Source organism: Hylobates moloch, unplaced genomic scaffold, assembly GCF_009828535.3.
Source record: "Hylobates moloch isolate HMO894 unplaced genomic scaffold, HMol_V3 SCAFFOLD_16, whole genome shotgun sequence".
In the NCBI taxonomy this organism is placed as follows: Eukaryota; Metazoa; Chordata; class Mammalia; order Primates; family Hylobatidae; genus Hylobates; species Hylobates moloch.
Window position 1 is genome coordinate 54,631,523 of NW_026652291.1, and position 18,225 is coordinate 54,649,747.

The window sequence follows — 18,225 nt, forward strand, 5'->3', positions numbered from 1 at the left end:
CAATGCTTTGGTGCTGAAAAAAATTTTTTAAGCAGCTGTCAAAAACTTGGTTCCCGGCCGGGCACGATGGCTCACACTTGTAATCCCAGCACTTTGGGAGGCCGAGGCAGGTGGATCACGAGGTCAGGAGATCGAGACCATCTTGGCTAACATGGTAAAACCCCGTCTCTACTAAAAATACCAAAAAGAAAAAAAAAACAAACATTAGCCAGGCGTGGTGGCGGGCGCCTGTAGTCCCAGCTACTCAGGAGGCTGAGGCAGGAGAATGGCAGGAACCCGGGAGGTGGAGCTTGCAGTGAGCCTAAATCACGCCACTGCACTCCAGCCTGGGCGACAGAGCGAGACTCTGTCTCAAAAAAAAAGAAACACACACACACATACACACACACACACACACACACACACACACAACCATGGTTCCCAACTACATATATTAAGTTTATATGTGAAGAACTGGGATTATTCAGTAACTAATATTTCTTTGTGTTGTTTGTTTGTTTGTTTGTTTTGAGACAGAGTCTCGCTCTGTCGCCCAGGCTGGAGTGCAGTGGCGCAATCTCGGCTCACTGCAAGCTCCACCTCCCGGGTTCACGCCATTCTCCTGCCTCAGCCTCTCCGAGTAGCTGGAACTACAGGCGCCCGCCACCACGCCCGGCTAATTTTTTTTGTATTTTTAGTAGAGACGGGGTTTCACCGTGGTCTCGATCTCCTGACCTCGTGATCCGCCTGCCTCGGCCTCCCAAAGTGCTGGGATTACAAGCGTGAGCCACTGCGCCCGGCCAGTAACTAATATTTCTATGTGTGCCTGAAGGCTCAACTAATTTGCAGTTTAAGTGCTAGAAAAGAGTCACAGTATAAAATGTGGAGGGTGGTGTTATGACTCGTAACAGCATGACAGACTCTCATGCAGCTGCAAAGACATCTTGAGCCTCCTTGTCATGCTCCAGGCCCCTAGTCCACGTACCAGGCTCACAGTGGGTGTTCTATACCTGAAAATGAGTAGACTTGACCTAGTGCTGTTTTCGAGGTGTAGCTACCTTGAGAGAATGACGTCAGGTTCCTCGGAAGTTTTGAAACGGAGAGATCACTGTGATCTCACTTGGATCCAAATTTTCAAAAATCCACTGTTGTAGCTACTTATGTGCACAAGACCTGGAGTAGAATCACTGGTTTTAAAAAAATGATGGAATATTGGAAATGTAGTGGTTTCAGAGCTATTTCTCAGAATAGGCAGTCTCTGGTTTATTAACTTAGGTTTAAATCTCAGAATAAGTTTTATGATAAAATTATTAGCACAGCTTCAGGCATATTATGAGTTAAATAGGCTTTAGTGGGTTGGACTGGAAACCCAGCCTCCATGTAAAACATTTCCTTTAGGGATAATGTCTTCAATGCTCAAGGGGATGAGAACAGAGCAGTTCTGTGCATCTGCCTGTCTCCCCTCCAACAGCCACAATGAAGGTGGGGAGGGCCACTGTGCGCTTAGAAAATGGCCTCACAGCAAATCAGGAGCCAGTCTGACTCCTGGGGACTCTGTGAAGGATCCTATTCAGTTCCCTTGTGCACCCCATTCTGCCTACTTCTAACTACGTGTTTATCAGGGGGATGCTTGTCATTCTAAGATACTAGAATATCTGCAGCTTAACAGAAGCCAGAGTTACACTAATTTCTGTTTAGCTTCCTCCCCAGTCCCAGCAACCCCTATACTACAGCTGGAGGAATGTTGTACCCACAACAACAGCGCTACGTTGTCCTGGAAACAGCCACCTCTGTCCACGGTGCCCGCCGATGGATACATTCTGGAGCTGGATGATGGCAACGGTGGTCAGTTCCGGGTCAGTAGAGAGCCCACTACGTACTTGTTAACCCAAAGCAGTGACTCTGTCAGAGGACCTGCCAGGGAGTCTCAGGGCTGGCTTCCCCATCTCTCCCAGGGACAGGCCATCCTGGCAGGGCCTGCCTGCCCTTCACCTGAAGCCTGCTTTCTCCCTCTACCATGAGGGTGGGTGGAGCAGTCTCTGAAACTGCCCTACCCTTCTTAAGAGACAGGACATGCAGTACTGGAGTCAGACTGCCTGCATTCATGTTGGTCTCCTCCACCCTAGCTATGTGGACAATGCCTAATTATCACCCCTTTGAGTCTTCAGGTCCTCATTTATTAATGAGAGGGATGGTAACAATAGCGTGAATCTCATGCCTTGTTGCGAAGAGTCCATTAGACAATTCATACAAAATTCTTAGCATGCTGCCTAGAACATGGCAAGCGTTCATTATTAGCTATTATTATTACCATCATTGCTTATTGCTAATAATATAATTAACCGTTGTCCAAGATTTATTTCTGCAATCCACAGCTTCTGATGTCTTTGATTGGCATTCCTCTTAATTGACATGATCTCCTGTTATAGCTTCCCTATTCTAAGCAGCCTTTCTAGCAAAGGTTTCCCCAGTTCTATAGTTTTGTTCTGGGCCTTTCACCAGATAGAACTGGTACCAGAAGATTGCTACCTTCCCAAGGCAAGGGAGCCCTATCCCCATTGAGAAGGTCATGCTGCCCTCTGAAGGCAGGACAGAATGGCCTCCTGGTAAGACACGGCTGTGGTACCACCAGGTTGATGATTCATGTGCCACCACCTGCCGGCATGTGTCTGCTTCTCTCTCATACAGAGCTTCATTCTCATCCATTCTCTTCCTGCCACCCTGCTTTCCATCCTCTCCACCCTAGTCTTGCCTGGAAGTTCTGATGCTTAGAGCTTCCTAAGGGAGCAGCCCTTCTGGGGACTGAGGCCAGTTCCTGCACTGATGAAGAGGAGACCCCTGTCTAAAAAAACCTCAGGCCCGTGAGGATGAGGCTTTCTTCTGGTCACCAATAGCCAAACCTGAGCCACTAGCTTTCAAGAGCAAAGCCTCTCAAGGCCCCCTTTTCCTGAATGTGTTTTTGATCCCCCACTAGGTTTAAGTACTTGAGAGCAGGGGCCGTGTCTTCTACAATTCTCCTCAAGGACAAAGGTTCTCTCTTTTGATAGAGAAGCCTTATTTACATATATGTTGATTTATTGGCATGATAAAATCTAATTTCTTTCTTTCCAAGATAAGGGCCTCAGGTTCCATTTCACGTCTTTTGCAGTGTGTGTGAGAGTGTGTGTGTGTGTGTGTGTGTGTGAGAGTGTGTGTGTGTGTGTGTGTGTGTGGTGTGTGTGTGTAAAATCCTATTTGTCAGTTTCTCATTCTTGACTTTGCCTTTTCAGTTCCTGCGTCATTTTCAGGGCCTTTCTTTTCCCCTTTATTATCTTTTTTTTTCTCCTGGGAATGTAACTCTCCTGGTTTTCCCAATTCTTTAAATAAATTATTTCTCTTATTTTGTCTTGACTTTTTCCTCTACTCAAAAGTGCGGTCCTCCCCCAGCAGCATTGGTTTCACCTGGGAACTCGTTAAAAATGCAAAATCGAGACCCCACCCCAGACACCTACTGGATCAGCAACTGCATTTTTACAAGATCCTCAGGTGATTCATATGCACGTAAAGTTTGAGAAGCACTGAATGAGAGGACATAATATTCCAATTTTTGTTATTCCAGCAGGAGTAATGAATTGATGGGTGATCCGAGACCCCGGTTTTCTTAGTATCCTACCAGAGAGTTGTCATTTTAAGGCTGTGCTTTGAATGCAAATTATTTTTATTCATTACATCAGCATAATTTTGCAATGTGTACAGCTGAAGAGGGAGGCAAATGCCTAACCTATGCTAAAGATGCATTATGCTGGGATTTATTTTAAGCCTTTGAAATGTCATTCTTCCTCCTTTCCCTGTTTCCTCCCCCTTCCCTCTGTACTGTGATGAAAACCTATCCCCCGTGCCTTGGAGTCTAATCTTTGTGACAGTTCTGAAGTTATCAGCGGAATTCTAAACATAGGATAGAGACCACCTTCCTGTTTTCATGGTTTCAAACATGTTTTTCACAAACCATACTGATGTATAAGGAGCTCAGTAGGGGCTATATACTGTACCAATGCCAAGTTAATAAGTGTAATCTGAACTATAAGCACTCAGTTTTATTTTTTTTAAGCCCTAGCTGCTAATAACTACCATTCATTAGGCTGCCTGGCCCATGCTAAATACAAGGCATGATGTTAATCTGCATATACAACATTAAGTAATCCTCCCACCAACCTCATAAGGTGGATATTATTATCCCATTTTACAGATTAGGAAACTGAGGCTAAAAAGGTAAATTAAATGGCCCAATATCTCGCAGGATTCAAATCCATATTAGAATGACACCAGGGTTCTTGCTCCTAACCACTGAGCAACACTGCCTCCCTCGCCCCTCAAAAGGGTTCAGGCTAAGTGCTGTCCTGTTCTTTGCTGACTCTCAGGAGGTGTATGTGGGGAAGGAGACAATGTGCACTGTGGATGGTCTTCATTTCAACAGCACCTACAACGCTCGGGTCAAGGCCTTCAACAAAACAGGAGTCAGCCCGTACAGCAAGACCCTGGTCCTCCAAACGTCTGAGGGTAAGGCCCTTCAGCAGTATCCCTCAGAGCGAGAACTGCGTGGCATCTAAAGTGGCTGACAAGCCCGGAGGTAACCCCACCACTGCCCACATTCCTGAAGTGTTTCCATGACTTGCTCTGCATTCTGCACAGAGCCGCTGTTCCTCTCCTGCCTTTAGAGAGCCTATGGTATGTGGATGTGATCAAACCAAAGATTCCACATCGGCAGTTCAAATGGCTTGGGCCGGCGGCTTCCTTTGATAACAATCTAAATAAGCTGCAGTTGAAGAAGCTGAAAAATGAAGGCCTGAATGTGCCCCTGGTGTGTAAGACAAATGTATCTAGGATCTAGAGCAGGCTCCCATTCTCCACTGATACACATCACGTGCCAGTTTTGCTCAGATGATTCCAAATTACTCTGTAGTACTTGCTTGTTCTGAGGGTGGGACCTAGGTTCTTTCCAGTTGTGGATTTGTATGACTGAATGTGTTTCAAATGGGTGGTGGGGTGCTAGAGCTGTTCAGAGAGGGCCTGTTGGCTGCTCCTGGCTTACCCACTTGGACCGCCTCCGTTTCCTACCCAAAGTGGAGGCCGTCAGCACCAGGATTGAGACTTCCTGTGGGCACCAAACAGGAAGAGACCAGCAACTTCTCATTACCCGCCATTTTCATCTTTGCCAGTCCCTTCAGTCTTGGCTAGGCTACCTAGAGCCACCATACAAGGTTCATCTCTAGAGAATTTTTGCTTCTTAGCTCTACTTTAAACATTTTGGTCATCAAAGACAAGTAATGTGTCTCAGATGAGAGGCTTGAATTTGATAGCCAGATATAACCTCTGAGGCTTTTAACATTTTCATTTTAAGAGTAAGCAAGACACATGAAATTAAACCTACAAGGAGGTATTTGTGGCTGGTGCCAAAGCATTCTGACACTTTGGGGTGTCATTTTAATCAAAGAAATCACACCCCACCTCACCGGGATTCTTCATAACTTCCCTCTGCAGAACTAATTATGTTGATTTTGTTCAAGTTCAAGATGTTAGCTAAAAGAACTATAGTGGTGTTTTTTCCCCACTTCCCACAAACCTCAACATGTGCCAATCACCCTAAAATGCTTCACATGGTTAAAAACAAGCACAATTTTGAATCCCACAGCAAGGATGAAAGGCCCCTAGCCGTGAAAACAGTGCTTTGGGGAGCAGTTGTCAGTCTGAGCGATGCTATTCCAAGAGAAGGATATGCTAAGGGAAAATGCCCACATGACCTGTTCCCATTTGGAGTACAGTGATGTAATAGCTACAGCTTCCCCCAGAATTATCACTTTAGCAACTTCTCTCTGGGATGACCTATCAGTTTGAGAGCAGTTGCCTCTTTTCTCAAAATACCATACTAACTGCTAAAGCCCTCCAAGAGTCTTTCCTAGATGCAATGCAGAAGGCCCTTGCTGGTGATGGCCTCATTTCCCATGTGTGTACAAGGTGGTTTGATTGAAGAGTGAAGTGCATGCCTGCAGAGCAGAGAGAAATTTGTAGCAATGTTGCTAATATGTGTTATCAGATCTGCGGGAAAACTATTTCTATTCATAATACATCATGGGAATCATACTATTCTGCTAAAAATCAGTTATTAGCATAACAGCCTGAGCACTTATGTCTCTCGTTTCATCCTGCAGGAGGATGTAGCGCCTCAGTTTATTTTAATGTTCATAAGATTATGGTGTCTAATAAATTACAGGATTGGAACTGCGATCCTTGGTACCACAGTCACAGAACTGGGGGTCATTTTCTAGATGAAACAAACGGAACAAGTTCTCTTCCAACAAAGAAACTGTACTGTAGAAATTAATTTCCTCCATGAATTTTATATATTGTGTACAAATATAAGGTATGTATCTGAATACAAAGAAAAGCCTATCATCATATAGATATCAGTATTCTCTGTTACTGCACAGAAGTAATTTTCTCATGATGAAATAAAGTTCACACACATACTTTCTCCATAACTTTGGTTTGTTCTATTTGTTTCTCCCACATTCTAATACATTCAGTGAGACAAGATTTAGAAAGCAAGAGAAAATATAGTGAATAGCTTATTTTAAAAAAAAGATATGATGGATCTGTAACAATAGACAAAGCCTATAGGATTAAATAATTATCTCTTTTTTGTTTGTTTTTTAGAAATCAGTGAGAAAAATGCTATTAACAGAGTTTTGGTACATTCACTGCACTTATGCTTTATTAATCTTATTTCCTACAGTTTCCAGAAAGGTTTGCTTCAGAGATTTTTTTTTCTTTGCTGGTATTGGGGGTGGTGGGGTGGTGCGTTCTGGCTTTCTAGTGTAACAAAATCTTTCACCTTCTTCTTAGCAAGAGTTAATCCCTTTTCAAACTTCAAAACAAAAATTCTGTGTCACAGAAAGGTAAAATTTCATATGCGGTAACAAGTCTAACTTGTAATCACATGCATTTAGTCTGAGGTTTAAATTGCTCATCATTTGTACTCTGTACTCTGTGAGGTTTCACAAAACCTTCTGCTGATCTAAAGGTAACATTATGCAGGGGAGATCAAATGTCTACATTACTATACATTCTGATTGGTTTTTTTCTTCAAAAGCAAATTTATCTATTTATTGGGCAGTGCTTGATAAGTGACCACTGTGTGCTAGGCTGTGGGTGTAGAGTGTTGAACAGATGTTATCCCTACTGTCCTGGAGTTTACAAGCTAGAAAAAGAGACAAGCCTTAGAGAAATAAACATATAAATAGTTCCATTCTTACACACCGTGGTAAACACTGAAAAAAAGGGAAAAGGGATTAGCAGGAAGATAAAATTTTTATAGGAGAATTAGGAAAACAATGAAAATTAATTAAATTCAATGGAAATTATAAAGAACGTGCTATTAAGAGAAAAGGAAAGGAGTCAAGTGCCGTAGCTGATGCCTGTAATCCCCGATACTTGGGAGGTTGAGACGGGAGGATCCTGTGATCCCAGGAGTTTGAATCCTGCCTGGGCAACATAGTGAGACCCCATCTTAAAAAAAAAGAGAGAGAGAGAGAGAAAGAAAGGAGAATGCATTATTATATGAGTTCAGATGTGGTTAGTTCTCTGAAAGCAAAGTTCCTGGAGATGTATCAAAGACACCCATGGAAAAAATGCCAGTTGCACATCTAAACCAAATTACACTGACTTCAGATGAAATATAACTGTAAGCAATTAAGAATTTTAATCAAAATTTAAAATAAGGCCCCCAAGCCCCAAAACTTGGCCATGTATATCTTTAAATTAATTCATCTAATAGCCAACATGGCTGTGCCACAGTCTTTGAAACCATCTGCAAAAGAGTATCTGTTGAAAACATTACACAACAAGGCCATCTTAATACACAGAGTTCTAAGGTTTATGCTATGTGTGAGACAAGCTGTACTCCTGTTTTAAAAAATCATACAGGGTTGAGAACAGGATAGGACATTTTCTGTTTATTTTTCTCTAGTTTCCCTCTTCCTAAGTAGATTCTGCCTACAAAGTCTATTTAGGTAGGGGCTAGACATCTGACTTTGTAGGACGAAGTCTATCTATTTAGTCTATTTAGATAGACTTTGTGGCTACAAAGCCAGACATGTAGCATCTTCCAATCTCTTTCTGACCTTTCTGCCTTCCTTTTTTTGAGACAAGGTCACACTCTGTCACCCAGGCTGCAGTGCAGTGGCACAATCATAGCTCACTGCAGCCTCCTACACCTGGGCTCAAGGAATCCTCCCACCTCAGCCTCCTGAGTAGTTAGGACTACAGGCATGTGCCACCATGTCTGGCTAATTTTTTAATTTTTTTGTAGAGATGTGGTCTTGCTGTGTTGCCCAGGTTTGTCTCAAACTCCTGGCCTCAAGTGATCCTCCTCCCTTGGCCTCCCAAAATACTGGGATGACAGGCATGAGCCACCATGTAGCCCCTACCTGCCTTTGATAAGGACCCTTGTGATAACCTTGAGCCCACCTGGATAATCCAGTATAATCCTCCCATCTCAAGATCCTTAATGTAATCACCTCTGCAGTGTCCCTTTTGCCATGGATAATAACGTATTCACAGGTTCTGGGGATTCGGATGTGGACATTTTTAGATGGCCCATTATTCTTAGTACTATACTTTATGAGGAAGGTATTATTATTGTCATCTTTCTCTACTTGTGGGAAACTGAGCTGCTGAGAGGTTAAGTATAATAATATGTCAGATCCAGGATTTTAAGCCGCCAGTGCTCAGCACAGTCCGCTGTGGTGCTAACATTAGAAAAGTGCTATTTGCCCTCAGCCAAATGGAAAGAAAGAGAGGGAAAACTATCCAAAGTCTGTCTGCAAGGTGACTGAAAACACCTTGTCAAAATGAAGCAGCGCCGTGTAGCTGCCTCATGTGCTCATCCAGAAATCCCAGCCAGAAGGCTTTACTACTTGCAGTCATGTTGGTCAGATCTCCTGAGGTCAGGAGTTCAAGACCAGCCTGACCAACATGGAGAAACCTCGTCTCTGCTAAAAATACAAAATTAGCTGGGTGTGGTGGCAGGCACCTGTAATCCCAGCTACTTGGGAGGCTGAGGCAGAAGAATCACTTGAACCTGGGAGGCAGAGGTTGCGGTGAGCTGAGATCGCACCATTCCACTCCAGCCTGGGCAACAAAAGTGGAACTCCATCTCAAAAAAAAAAAAAAAGAGTTTTGTTGAAAAGAGTAGCATTCCAGCTTTAAGAAGATGTGGGAGTGGCCGTCATTTCCAGCATAATATGCAAACTCTTTATCAGGTCGTGTGCTCATTTTCATGTCTTTGCAGAAATTTCCTCCAGCTCCCTCCCATCCCAAGTGAGCAGGTCACCTACAGAGGCCCTTCCCCCACTGCTACCAGTGGATACTCTTGGCTGGCAGTGACAAGATTTGCCCAGGAAGGAAAAGGAATATCAGAGCTACATCTCTGAGGCCTTTGAAAGTTACTACCGAATGAGATCTGGCACTCAGAGTCCTGCTTGGGTTGACATCACAGAGCCATTTATTCACAGAAGCTTTCCAGCCCTCCCTGTCCTAACTGGAAGGGAAAGTGGGGAGAAGGTAGTCAGTGATAATTAGAGAAAAGAGGGCTGGCTCTCAAGCCATCTACCCAGCATTTTTCAGGATTGTTTTATCTAATGACAAATAGGTTGGGATTCTTGAAACTACATCTTAAAAATTGCTTTCTAAAAAGTGGGCCTAGACAATGTTACTCATAAAGATTAAAATGTCTTTCTCCCCGATTAGATTCTCAGCATCACACTGCCCCTTTCATTGTGGTGGCTCCTTCTTCTGTGCGTCGAAGGAAACCACCCAGAAAAGATTTAATGGTGCAGACAAAATATGCACTTATGCTTCCATTTGTCTGAATGCAAATTGGCCTCAGATGCATCTGTCCAGAATCTTTTTGCAATTACTTATTTATTTATTCATTCATTCATTCATTTGTCTTTCCAGAGACAGAGTCTCACTCTGTCACCTAGCTGGAGTGCAATAGCACGACCGTAGCTTACTGTAAACTTGACCTCCTGGGCTCAAGTGATCCTCCTGCCTCAGCCTCCCGAGTAACTGGCTCTATAGGCACGCCACCACAGCTGGCTTTTTTTTTTTTTCTGTAGACACGGAGTCTCACTATGTTGCCCAGCCTGGTCTCAAACTCCTGGCCTCAAGCGATCCTCATGCCTTGGCCTCCCAAAGTGCTGAGATTACAGGCATGAGCCACCGTGCCCAGCTCCTTTGTTCATATTTAATAGTGATTTTGGTCCAGCATAAGTACTGCACCCTGATGTGCTGAGACCTCCAGATATGCTGTAACCTTGTGAGGAACAAAGAACCTGTCAGAAGAACAACTACAGGGAACACCTCAGCCCATCTAATCCCTCTAGCCAAAATTCCAAGGAGGACAGTGATGTGTGTGCCTTTCCAATCCCTAACCACTACATAAACTAAACACTCTATTTAGAGAAGAAAAGATTTATCCTTAACACAGTTGAGATTTATTAGGTGCTCTCCACAAACCTTGGTCCCCACTGAGACCACTGGAACGTGCCCTGGGGCCAGTGGTGTAAACTTTACCTTTTGTATATTTCTAGGTTACAAAGGAGCAGCAATAGTCTTATCACCCCAAAATTTTATCCACCAGGAATTAATCCTACCTGAGTCTCTATTGTATCCCTCCACAGCTGTGGTGTAACTTGGATATGTCCCTTAGCCTCTCTGGACTTCAGTTTTCTCATCTCTAAAACCATGGACTTAGAGCTGAGGACCTCTGAGTCTCTACAATTAGCACCTTTGTGGCTTCTCTCTCTAAAACTACTGTTGAAACTTGTTTCAGAAAATGCTATGAAGCAGCATTAGATACCTCCTGCCTCCTCCAAGTGTCATAATGAGTCTTAAATTTATGCCTATGATACTGAAAATTCAACACTAATAGAAAATGATTGATAAAGGATCATATAAGGAAATGTCTACTGAAAGGTCTACTGAAAGATGGTTTTTCTGTCTCTGCTTTTCCTGACCCAGAGCATCTGGGCCTGTCCAAAAATAGTTAGAAGAATATGCATTTCCAGGACAAAGTTCTCAAGGTAGGTAATCATACCTGACCATATTTGGGTAAATTTTACAAAATCCAAGGTGAGAGGCGTAATGATAGGTTTCAGAGCCCAGAAAAGAGAGATACTTTGTTCTTTTAAATTTTGACACATGCATGATATCCCAGGGAATTTCTTGCATTTTTCCATAGGACTGAGATTCAGAACCCTATTTTTGGTTCTGGGAAGTGTGCTTTGCAAATGATACTCTGGAAAGCAGTTTAGTCCTTTGGAATCCTCTGTATCTAATTGAAATACAAGAATTTTCAGTTCTTCTGATGATAGTTCCTTATAAATAATGCCATGGTATTCTAAATTGGAGTGGAGAACTTGGTGATGAAGTATGAAGCTGTCCTTGGGGTGGCAAAGGCTGTTTCATTCTTCTAAAAGAAGGTTTTCAAAACAGATTTGTTTCTCACTTCTCAATTGCAATTAATGCCACACTTAAGAAAGCTTAAAATACCACCTTTTATTATAAATTATGTACCAGTTGGACATAATTGTGACTTTGGCTGCTTATAAGACCATTTATGAAAACAGCCTCATTCTTCATTCATTTCTTTGTGTCTTTTAAAATCTTCCCAACGAAAGCAAATTATTTTATAGCTGGTTTATAATTGAGTTGAAACTCATCTTTAACACTGTACAATTCTTAGTGACATGTCTTGCCTTACCGTGCTCCAAAATACAACCATCTTATTGGACCTGGGCTCAAGGGCTGCTTAAGTTATGAAGTTGTTCACTGCCAGACAGGAGGACAACCCAGACTTCTACCAGGGCACAAAGGATGCTGGATTAGTATACACTAACATAAGCAACCACAATCTGTTTGCTTTTCCTCTTTAGATTCCAAAAATAACACCCCAAAGGCTACCTTTTCACATATTCTACAACATCTGCAAAAATCTTTAGTACTTTGTCCTTGGAGTCAGTCAAGAAATTCCACCCCCAGAAGTGTAAAAACCAATCAATAATATATGACACTGATTTTCTCTAAATTATTATTTTTCTTATGGTTGAGTCTCCTGCCAACTTTATGTTTCCCAACTGCTCAATTCTACTGCAATGTCTGACACATGACAGGTGTTCAATAGCGTTGGCTAATGAACAAATAAAAGAAATATACGGGCTGGGTGCCATGGCTCACGCCTGTAATCTCAACACTGGGGAGGCTGAGGTGGGAGGACTGCTTGAGGCCAGTGGTTTGAGACCAGCCTGGGCCACATAAAAAGACCTTGTCTCTACAAAAAAAAAAAAATTAAAATTGGCCAGGTGCAGTGGTATGCACTTGTAGTTCCAGCTACTCAGGAGGCTGAGGGAGGAGGATCCCGTGAGCCTAGGAGTTCAAGGCTGCAGTGAGCTATGATCAACACCACTACACTCTAGCCTGGGTGACCAAGTGAGACCCTGTCTCTAAAAAAGAAATAAAGAAACAAAAGAAACATATGGTGGCCAAACAGGAGTACATCACCTAGATATTCTCAGTCAATAATACAAGTGGTTCCCAGCCAATCTTTGCTTTGTTGATTCTTGATTGCTTTTTTTAAGCAGAGGTCTCTGCCCTTATCTAGACCCTAACTCCAGACTCCAGCCAATACTAACGAGGAAGAGAAAGAAGTCCAGGAAAGAGCAAGAGGAAAATGATGGTCATTGACAGAGTTGATGGAAAGCATATCTTGATACATATTCATTACGAACACAGCCCCATCCTAGAGTTATAGTTATGCCTAGAGTCACCACATTTGGCCACTGACATACTGTTTTCCATTGCTCTTTCCTGCTAAACTGCTTTCACTCAGCAAAGCTCTGCAACCACACGGGATCCCTGCAAGTGATGAAATATGATGTGATGTTAAAAGTCTCTTCAGGAGCTCCTCATTTTTCTCCAGTGATCTATAAAGTTAAAAATTAATAATAATTATTATCCTGCATATTAGCTGTGACCTGAAACATAGCTTTGTATCATGTATTGTGAAAAAAAAAATGACAACCTCATTCCCCTTTGTCTTTAATAATAGAATATGAACGGCTGAGAAGCCTTCTCCATATTGTGATAGTTGTATTTTGAAGGGGAGGTGAGGAAGTAGTGTGTGCATTCTTCCTGCATCCCATGGGCATAACGCAGAATACACACTTAAGTAGGTGTGTGCACATTCAATATGAGTTAAGTGTGATTCAGCTAAACCAGGGAGTGGCAATACTGTTCTCAATGTTGTCATATTGTCTTTGATTCATGCGTTTGAACATGTCCAGAGGGCATGACCAGGAGAGTAAAGGATTTGGAATCCATACATAGTAAAATGGTTGGACGTTGACTCTATTTAGCCCAGAAAAGGGAAGATTTAAAGAGGATTGGTGACTGGCCTCAAATACTTGAAGAACTAGTGATCTGTTCCATGTGGCCCCAGATAGTAACGCTACAATTGGAGAGTGGAGCTCCCAAAGAGGTATGTCTAGACCAATACAAGCAATAACTGCCAACTAGAGGGAGCTGGCTGGAAGCAATGAGTTCCTCTTCCCAGGGGACTTCAAGGGGAAGCTTGATGGCAGCTCCTCTGATGATATTAAGTTTCTTCCCTCTAAGACTCCTGAAATCTAAGGTAATGTGAAGTGGTATAGATGACTTATAGGCAGCTGACCCAGCATGTGCACTGCACGCCCATGGGGAAGGGTATGAAGGGAGAATTGCTTGTTTAGTTAAGCTGGGATCAGTTGGAAAGTGTTTCTCTCCTGTAATTCATTTGAAAAGTTCTCATTGCAAGGTAGCATTTTTTTGTTGTTGTTAACAGCTACTTAGAGAAAATACGGTAAAAGCCCAGCTGGTAGGTAATGGGAGGTCATAGATGGGGAAAAAACTCAAAAACAAAAATGAAGTGGTTGTACAGTATGGATGTTAAATAAACTTGCCTGATGAGAGAGCATAGTTCAAGAGTGAAAGGAGTCAAGGAAACTTGGGTCATCAGTAAACAGTGGATCCACATGGAAGGATAGGAAGAGCCATAACCATCTTAGTGCCAAGTTACTAATCCCGTGAATAACCGTAGCTACCCTCAGTCCCCACGCTATAAAGGGGTGCCATCACCTACTCTAAGTTCTTCTTGGTGCTGAGAATAGAAAAGGTGAGTACAATTTATGATGGGATTGGATACACTCCCCAAGGTCTGTGTTCAGTAAACATCTCTTCACTGGTTTTCAGATAACTGCTTGGGAATTCAATGCACTCTGAAATTCATATTATTTTATATGTCCTTTCCATTAAATTTTAAAGCAACAAATATTTTCAATATAATGAATTGACTGTCACACCTAGTGAAAAATACATTTCCAAGCAAATTCTTGTTAATAAAAAAATCTTTTAGCCCGGGTGTGGTAGCTCACGCCTGTAATCTCAGCACTTTGGGAGGCTGGGGCAGGCAGATCGCTTTGAGCTCGGGAGTTCAAGACCAGCCTGGACAACATGGCAAAACCCCATTTCTACAAAAAATAGAAAAATTAGCTGGGTGTGATGGCTCACGCCTATAGTCCCTGCTACTCTGGAGGCTGAGGTTGAAGAATCACTTGATCCAGGAAGTAAAGGTTGCAGTGAGCTGAGATCGTGGCATTGCATTCTGGCCTGGGCAACAGAGTGAGACCCTGTCTCAAAAAATAATAAATAATAATAAATAAATAAATAAAATATTTTATTGATATAAATATAGTTGTAAATGCCTTCGCTCCTAAAAGAAACCCATGCCAGTTTGTGGTGCTTGGGTGTTGTATTTTGAATTTTTCTATTACACTCAAAGGCTAATTTCTCCTTAAGATGATTATAACAAATAATTTTTGATTTATCATATCTGAAGAAAGAAATGATAATACGTGATATGAAGTCATTCAAACCATATGAAGTTTAGGTAGAAGAAAAATGTATTCTTAGTGGGAACACGAAGTCTTAACTCCATAAATAGCAATTCTTTTTCTCTGAGATCTGGTTTATACTTCCATTTTTTAAAAGTCATCCCCCCGCAGATAAGTCTAAAGCCTGAAAAGCTAACTTTAATATTGTAGGTTCAGAGGTTGACTCTTGGAGGTATTAAATTAAAACTTGCCAATGCCCTTGTTCTGAGCTCTTCACATAGGATCATATTCTGCACACACACACGCTCCAGTTATTTTTGCTTCAACATGCGAGTAGCATTTTGATAGAAGTGTATGTCCAGCAAAGAATTGCTGCTAACTGATTCAAACCAGAAAAAAAATTCACGGAAATACCCTCTGGTCACAGAAACAAAATTATTATTTCAATGAGAAGAAAGTTCCTTTGTGATTTTGGACATGGAATGTTACCTTCCTACCATCTGTATTTCCTAAATTATTGCTATTAGACTGAATGTTAAGAAGGCTTCAATTGGTGAAAGATCCACCTCTGACTAGACCACACCATGCATAGAACCAGCTATTGTTTGACAAAATAGAAAGGAGCAATTTTAGTAATTCAGAGAAATCAACTCATGCCCTTCTAAAACCAGGTCAAATAATTGTTAAGTCTTTAGTCTGATATAATAATTATCTTCAGGCCAAACCTGACTATCTGAACAGAAACAGACATTTTGCCACCAATGCACCTCACCACTGCCTACAGTCCGTTTATCATTAGAGAAACAAAGATGGTCAAGTGACATCCCTAGAGTCTGATCATAATTCAGAAACAAAGGTAAGGCTCCTTCCCTGCTTACTCGTCCAGCCCTGTCTTCCTTAGACCACCCCACGTTTCCTCTCCTATTCAAAGATAGAGTCTGGAGTGTGCTAGTATAAAAAATCAGCTCATCCATCTAATAGAAAAATATACATTAGGAGAGAAATGGGAAAATATGGAATAGGAAAGAGTTTGTAAAAAATCACCATGTCTTAAATACAAACCCTTTAAGAGGCCATTGTTGAATAGGTAGTAACCCCCAGGACAACTGAAGGGGGTAAAATAATATCCTCTTGGTCATCAATAGGTAAAATTTGCCTTTACATTTTGTACATTCAATTCTAAAAATATTTTATTTAATTAAAAGGAAACCTTCCAAAATAGGAAACCTTCCAATTTTCTACCACTAAAAATCGGGAAAGTGACAACAATTGCCTTTGATGTTCGAGGTGTCCTCTGGTCTTGGGTCCTGATCTGCCGAAAATTCCTTCCCTTCCCCCAGGCACATTGGTTTTGTAAATGCCTGAGTGCGGCACCCTGTGGGAAAGATGAGGCTTTGTATGAATGCATTGTTAAGGCAGGTCTTGGGGAACCCTGCGCGGGGACATAATAGCAGACTTCTGATCTCTAGTTTGCATTGATCTTACATTTAGACACAGATTCAGAAGAACAGACCCTCCCTTTTCCAGTGCCTTCGGAAAGATTGCCGCTCCGTAGAATGAGTCCTTTCTCCTCCACCCTTAATCTACAACCCAGCTTCCCCGGGAGATCCTACTTTGATTTCCGATCCTCACCCCACCAGCTGAGCTTGCATTCCTCTTTACAGTCTCTCAATGCACCGGGTGAGCTGAGCTCCTCAGACCTTTCCCCTTGATCTCTGTGCCTTGAAGGCATCTCTGAAACGCGTGTCTTGTTCTTGCTATTCATGTGCGTGGTGAGGGGGATGAGCTAGTCTCTGTCTGTGGCCTGCTTTCCGTATGAGGAGCATCGGGATGGTGGAACTTTGTGGCGTTCTTGTTTGTGTGGTGGAAGGAGCAACCATGGAGCTGTGGTCTATGTATTACGGCATCAGAAAGCGATGAGTGAAGTTATTCTTTTTGCACAAGCTGGTACCACCATGGATAACCTGCTTTGTCATCACATGCAGTGGCATAGCACGGCACAGGCGCTGGCTGAGTGGAGGCCATGGCAGTAATGTGGAGGTTTGCAGCCCTTCTGTATCCAGGAAACCAGCAGTGTCTGGGAGACTGGATCAGTGCATCCAGCCTGGAGTGGTCTGATTAAACATAGACTCAAGAGATCTTTATTGACAAAGTACAATAAAAGTAAAAACACACCAGCAGCAGAAAGCATCCTATAAAGCAGGCAATCCAGAGAGCAGAAAGTGAAAGCATTTTCTGCAAAAGCCTGTGCCCACTGCTAGGACAGTGGGGCTCATGGCTGAGTGTTTTCCTAGCAACAGGGCGGGATCACTGGTAGCTGAATTAGAAACCCTTAATTCCTAAAGCCTAATGACCAAAGATCTGAGTAATCAAAAAGTCTGGCCTCCTCGAAGTTTCCCACAGCCAAGCTGGTTGTGACAGAGCCTAACGCTGATTTCAGCAAAGCTAGACTTGTGTTCCTTTGTAGCGAACACTGCCTAGCAAATAGAATGTTAAAATATCTAAGATGCAGACCTATTTGATCTCTTCAGGACTATATTGTAATCATGGATACACATGATGCACATTTCACATTTCCAAAGGTTTCTTTTAGTTTTTATTTTATTCTTTTTGCTCATCCCACATTCTGGAATGAAGAAGGCCACAGCATGACAGTGCAAAAAGGATGCAGGGACTTCAAGCTCTCTTTAGAATGACATTTTTCTTTGTGCTTTTATGTTTCTTACTGTTTTTCTGTGCACTATGGCTTCCCAACATGCTTTGTTATGAAACTCTTCCCTTGTGTCTAATGTACTGAAATATTGTTACAGTCTTTGTAATGTACATTGTCTCAAGAATAAAATGAAATGTGAGTTTTGGGATATTTGATGGGTGTATTTAAGAACATTATTCTAGTTGTATTGTTGAATCTTAAAATGTATGATAATGTATTTAAAGTAGTGCAAAAAGATTTCAGAATATTTGTTTTGAAAAAGAGTTGCACAAGGCATGATTCATTTAAAAGTTTTTAAAGCCCTATTCAGATTCTACAAACTTATTTCCAAAGCTGAATATGAGAGTCGGTTTTAAAACTCCAGCTGTTCCATACTCACTATGCTCTAACACATGAATAGGAATTGAAGTGATAATTGATAGAAACGAAACATAAAAATCAGCCATGAGATGGGAGGAAATGATTCTTTTGCATGTGAATTCATCCCGGAGAAAAGCAAACTAACCAAAAGTAAGATCATAATTTTTATATTTTGTTTTTAACTCAGCCATTAGTCCTTTTTTATAGTAA

The 18,225-nt window shown here is 42.0% G+C and overlaps 1 protein-coding gene across 11 annotated transcripts in view; it reads left to right on the forward strand.

Moving 5' to 3' along the window:
* Positions 1–18,225, forward strand: part of TRIM9 (tripartite motif containing 9) — a 115,337-nt gene that overhangs the window by 88,475 nt on the left and 8,637 nt on the right. For 4 of the 11 annotated variants that reach the window (XM_032134865.2, XM_032134866.2, XM_032134867.2 and 1 more), the window contains exons 6-8: positions 1,678–1,835; positions 4,377–4,515; positions 16,434–16,622. In XM_032134865.2, the coding sequence (XP_031990756.1) occupies positions 1,678–1,835; positions 4,377–4,515; positions 16,434–16,622 (486 nt within the window). Of the gene's footprint in view, positions 1–1,677; positions 1,836–4,376; positions 6,316–16,433; positions 16,623–18,225 lie in introns of those variants that run through there. The other 7 variants (XM_058429783.1, XM_058429784.1, XM_032134864.2 and 4 more) reach the window with 4 other exon arrangements.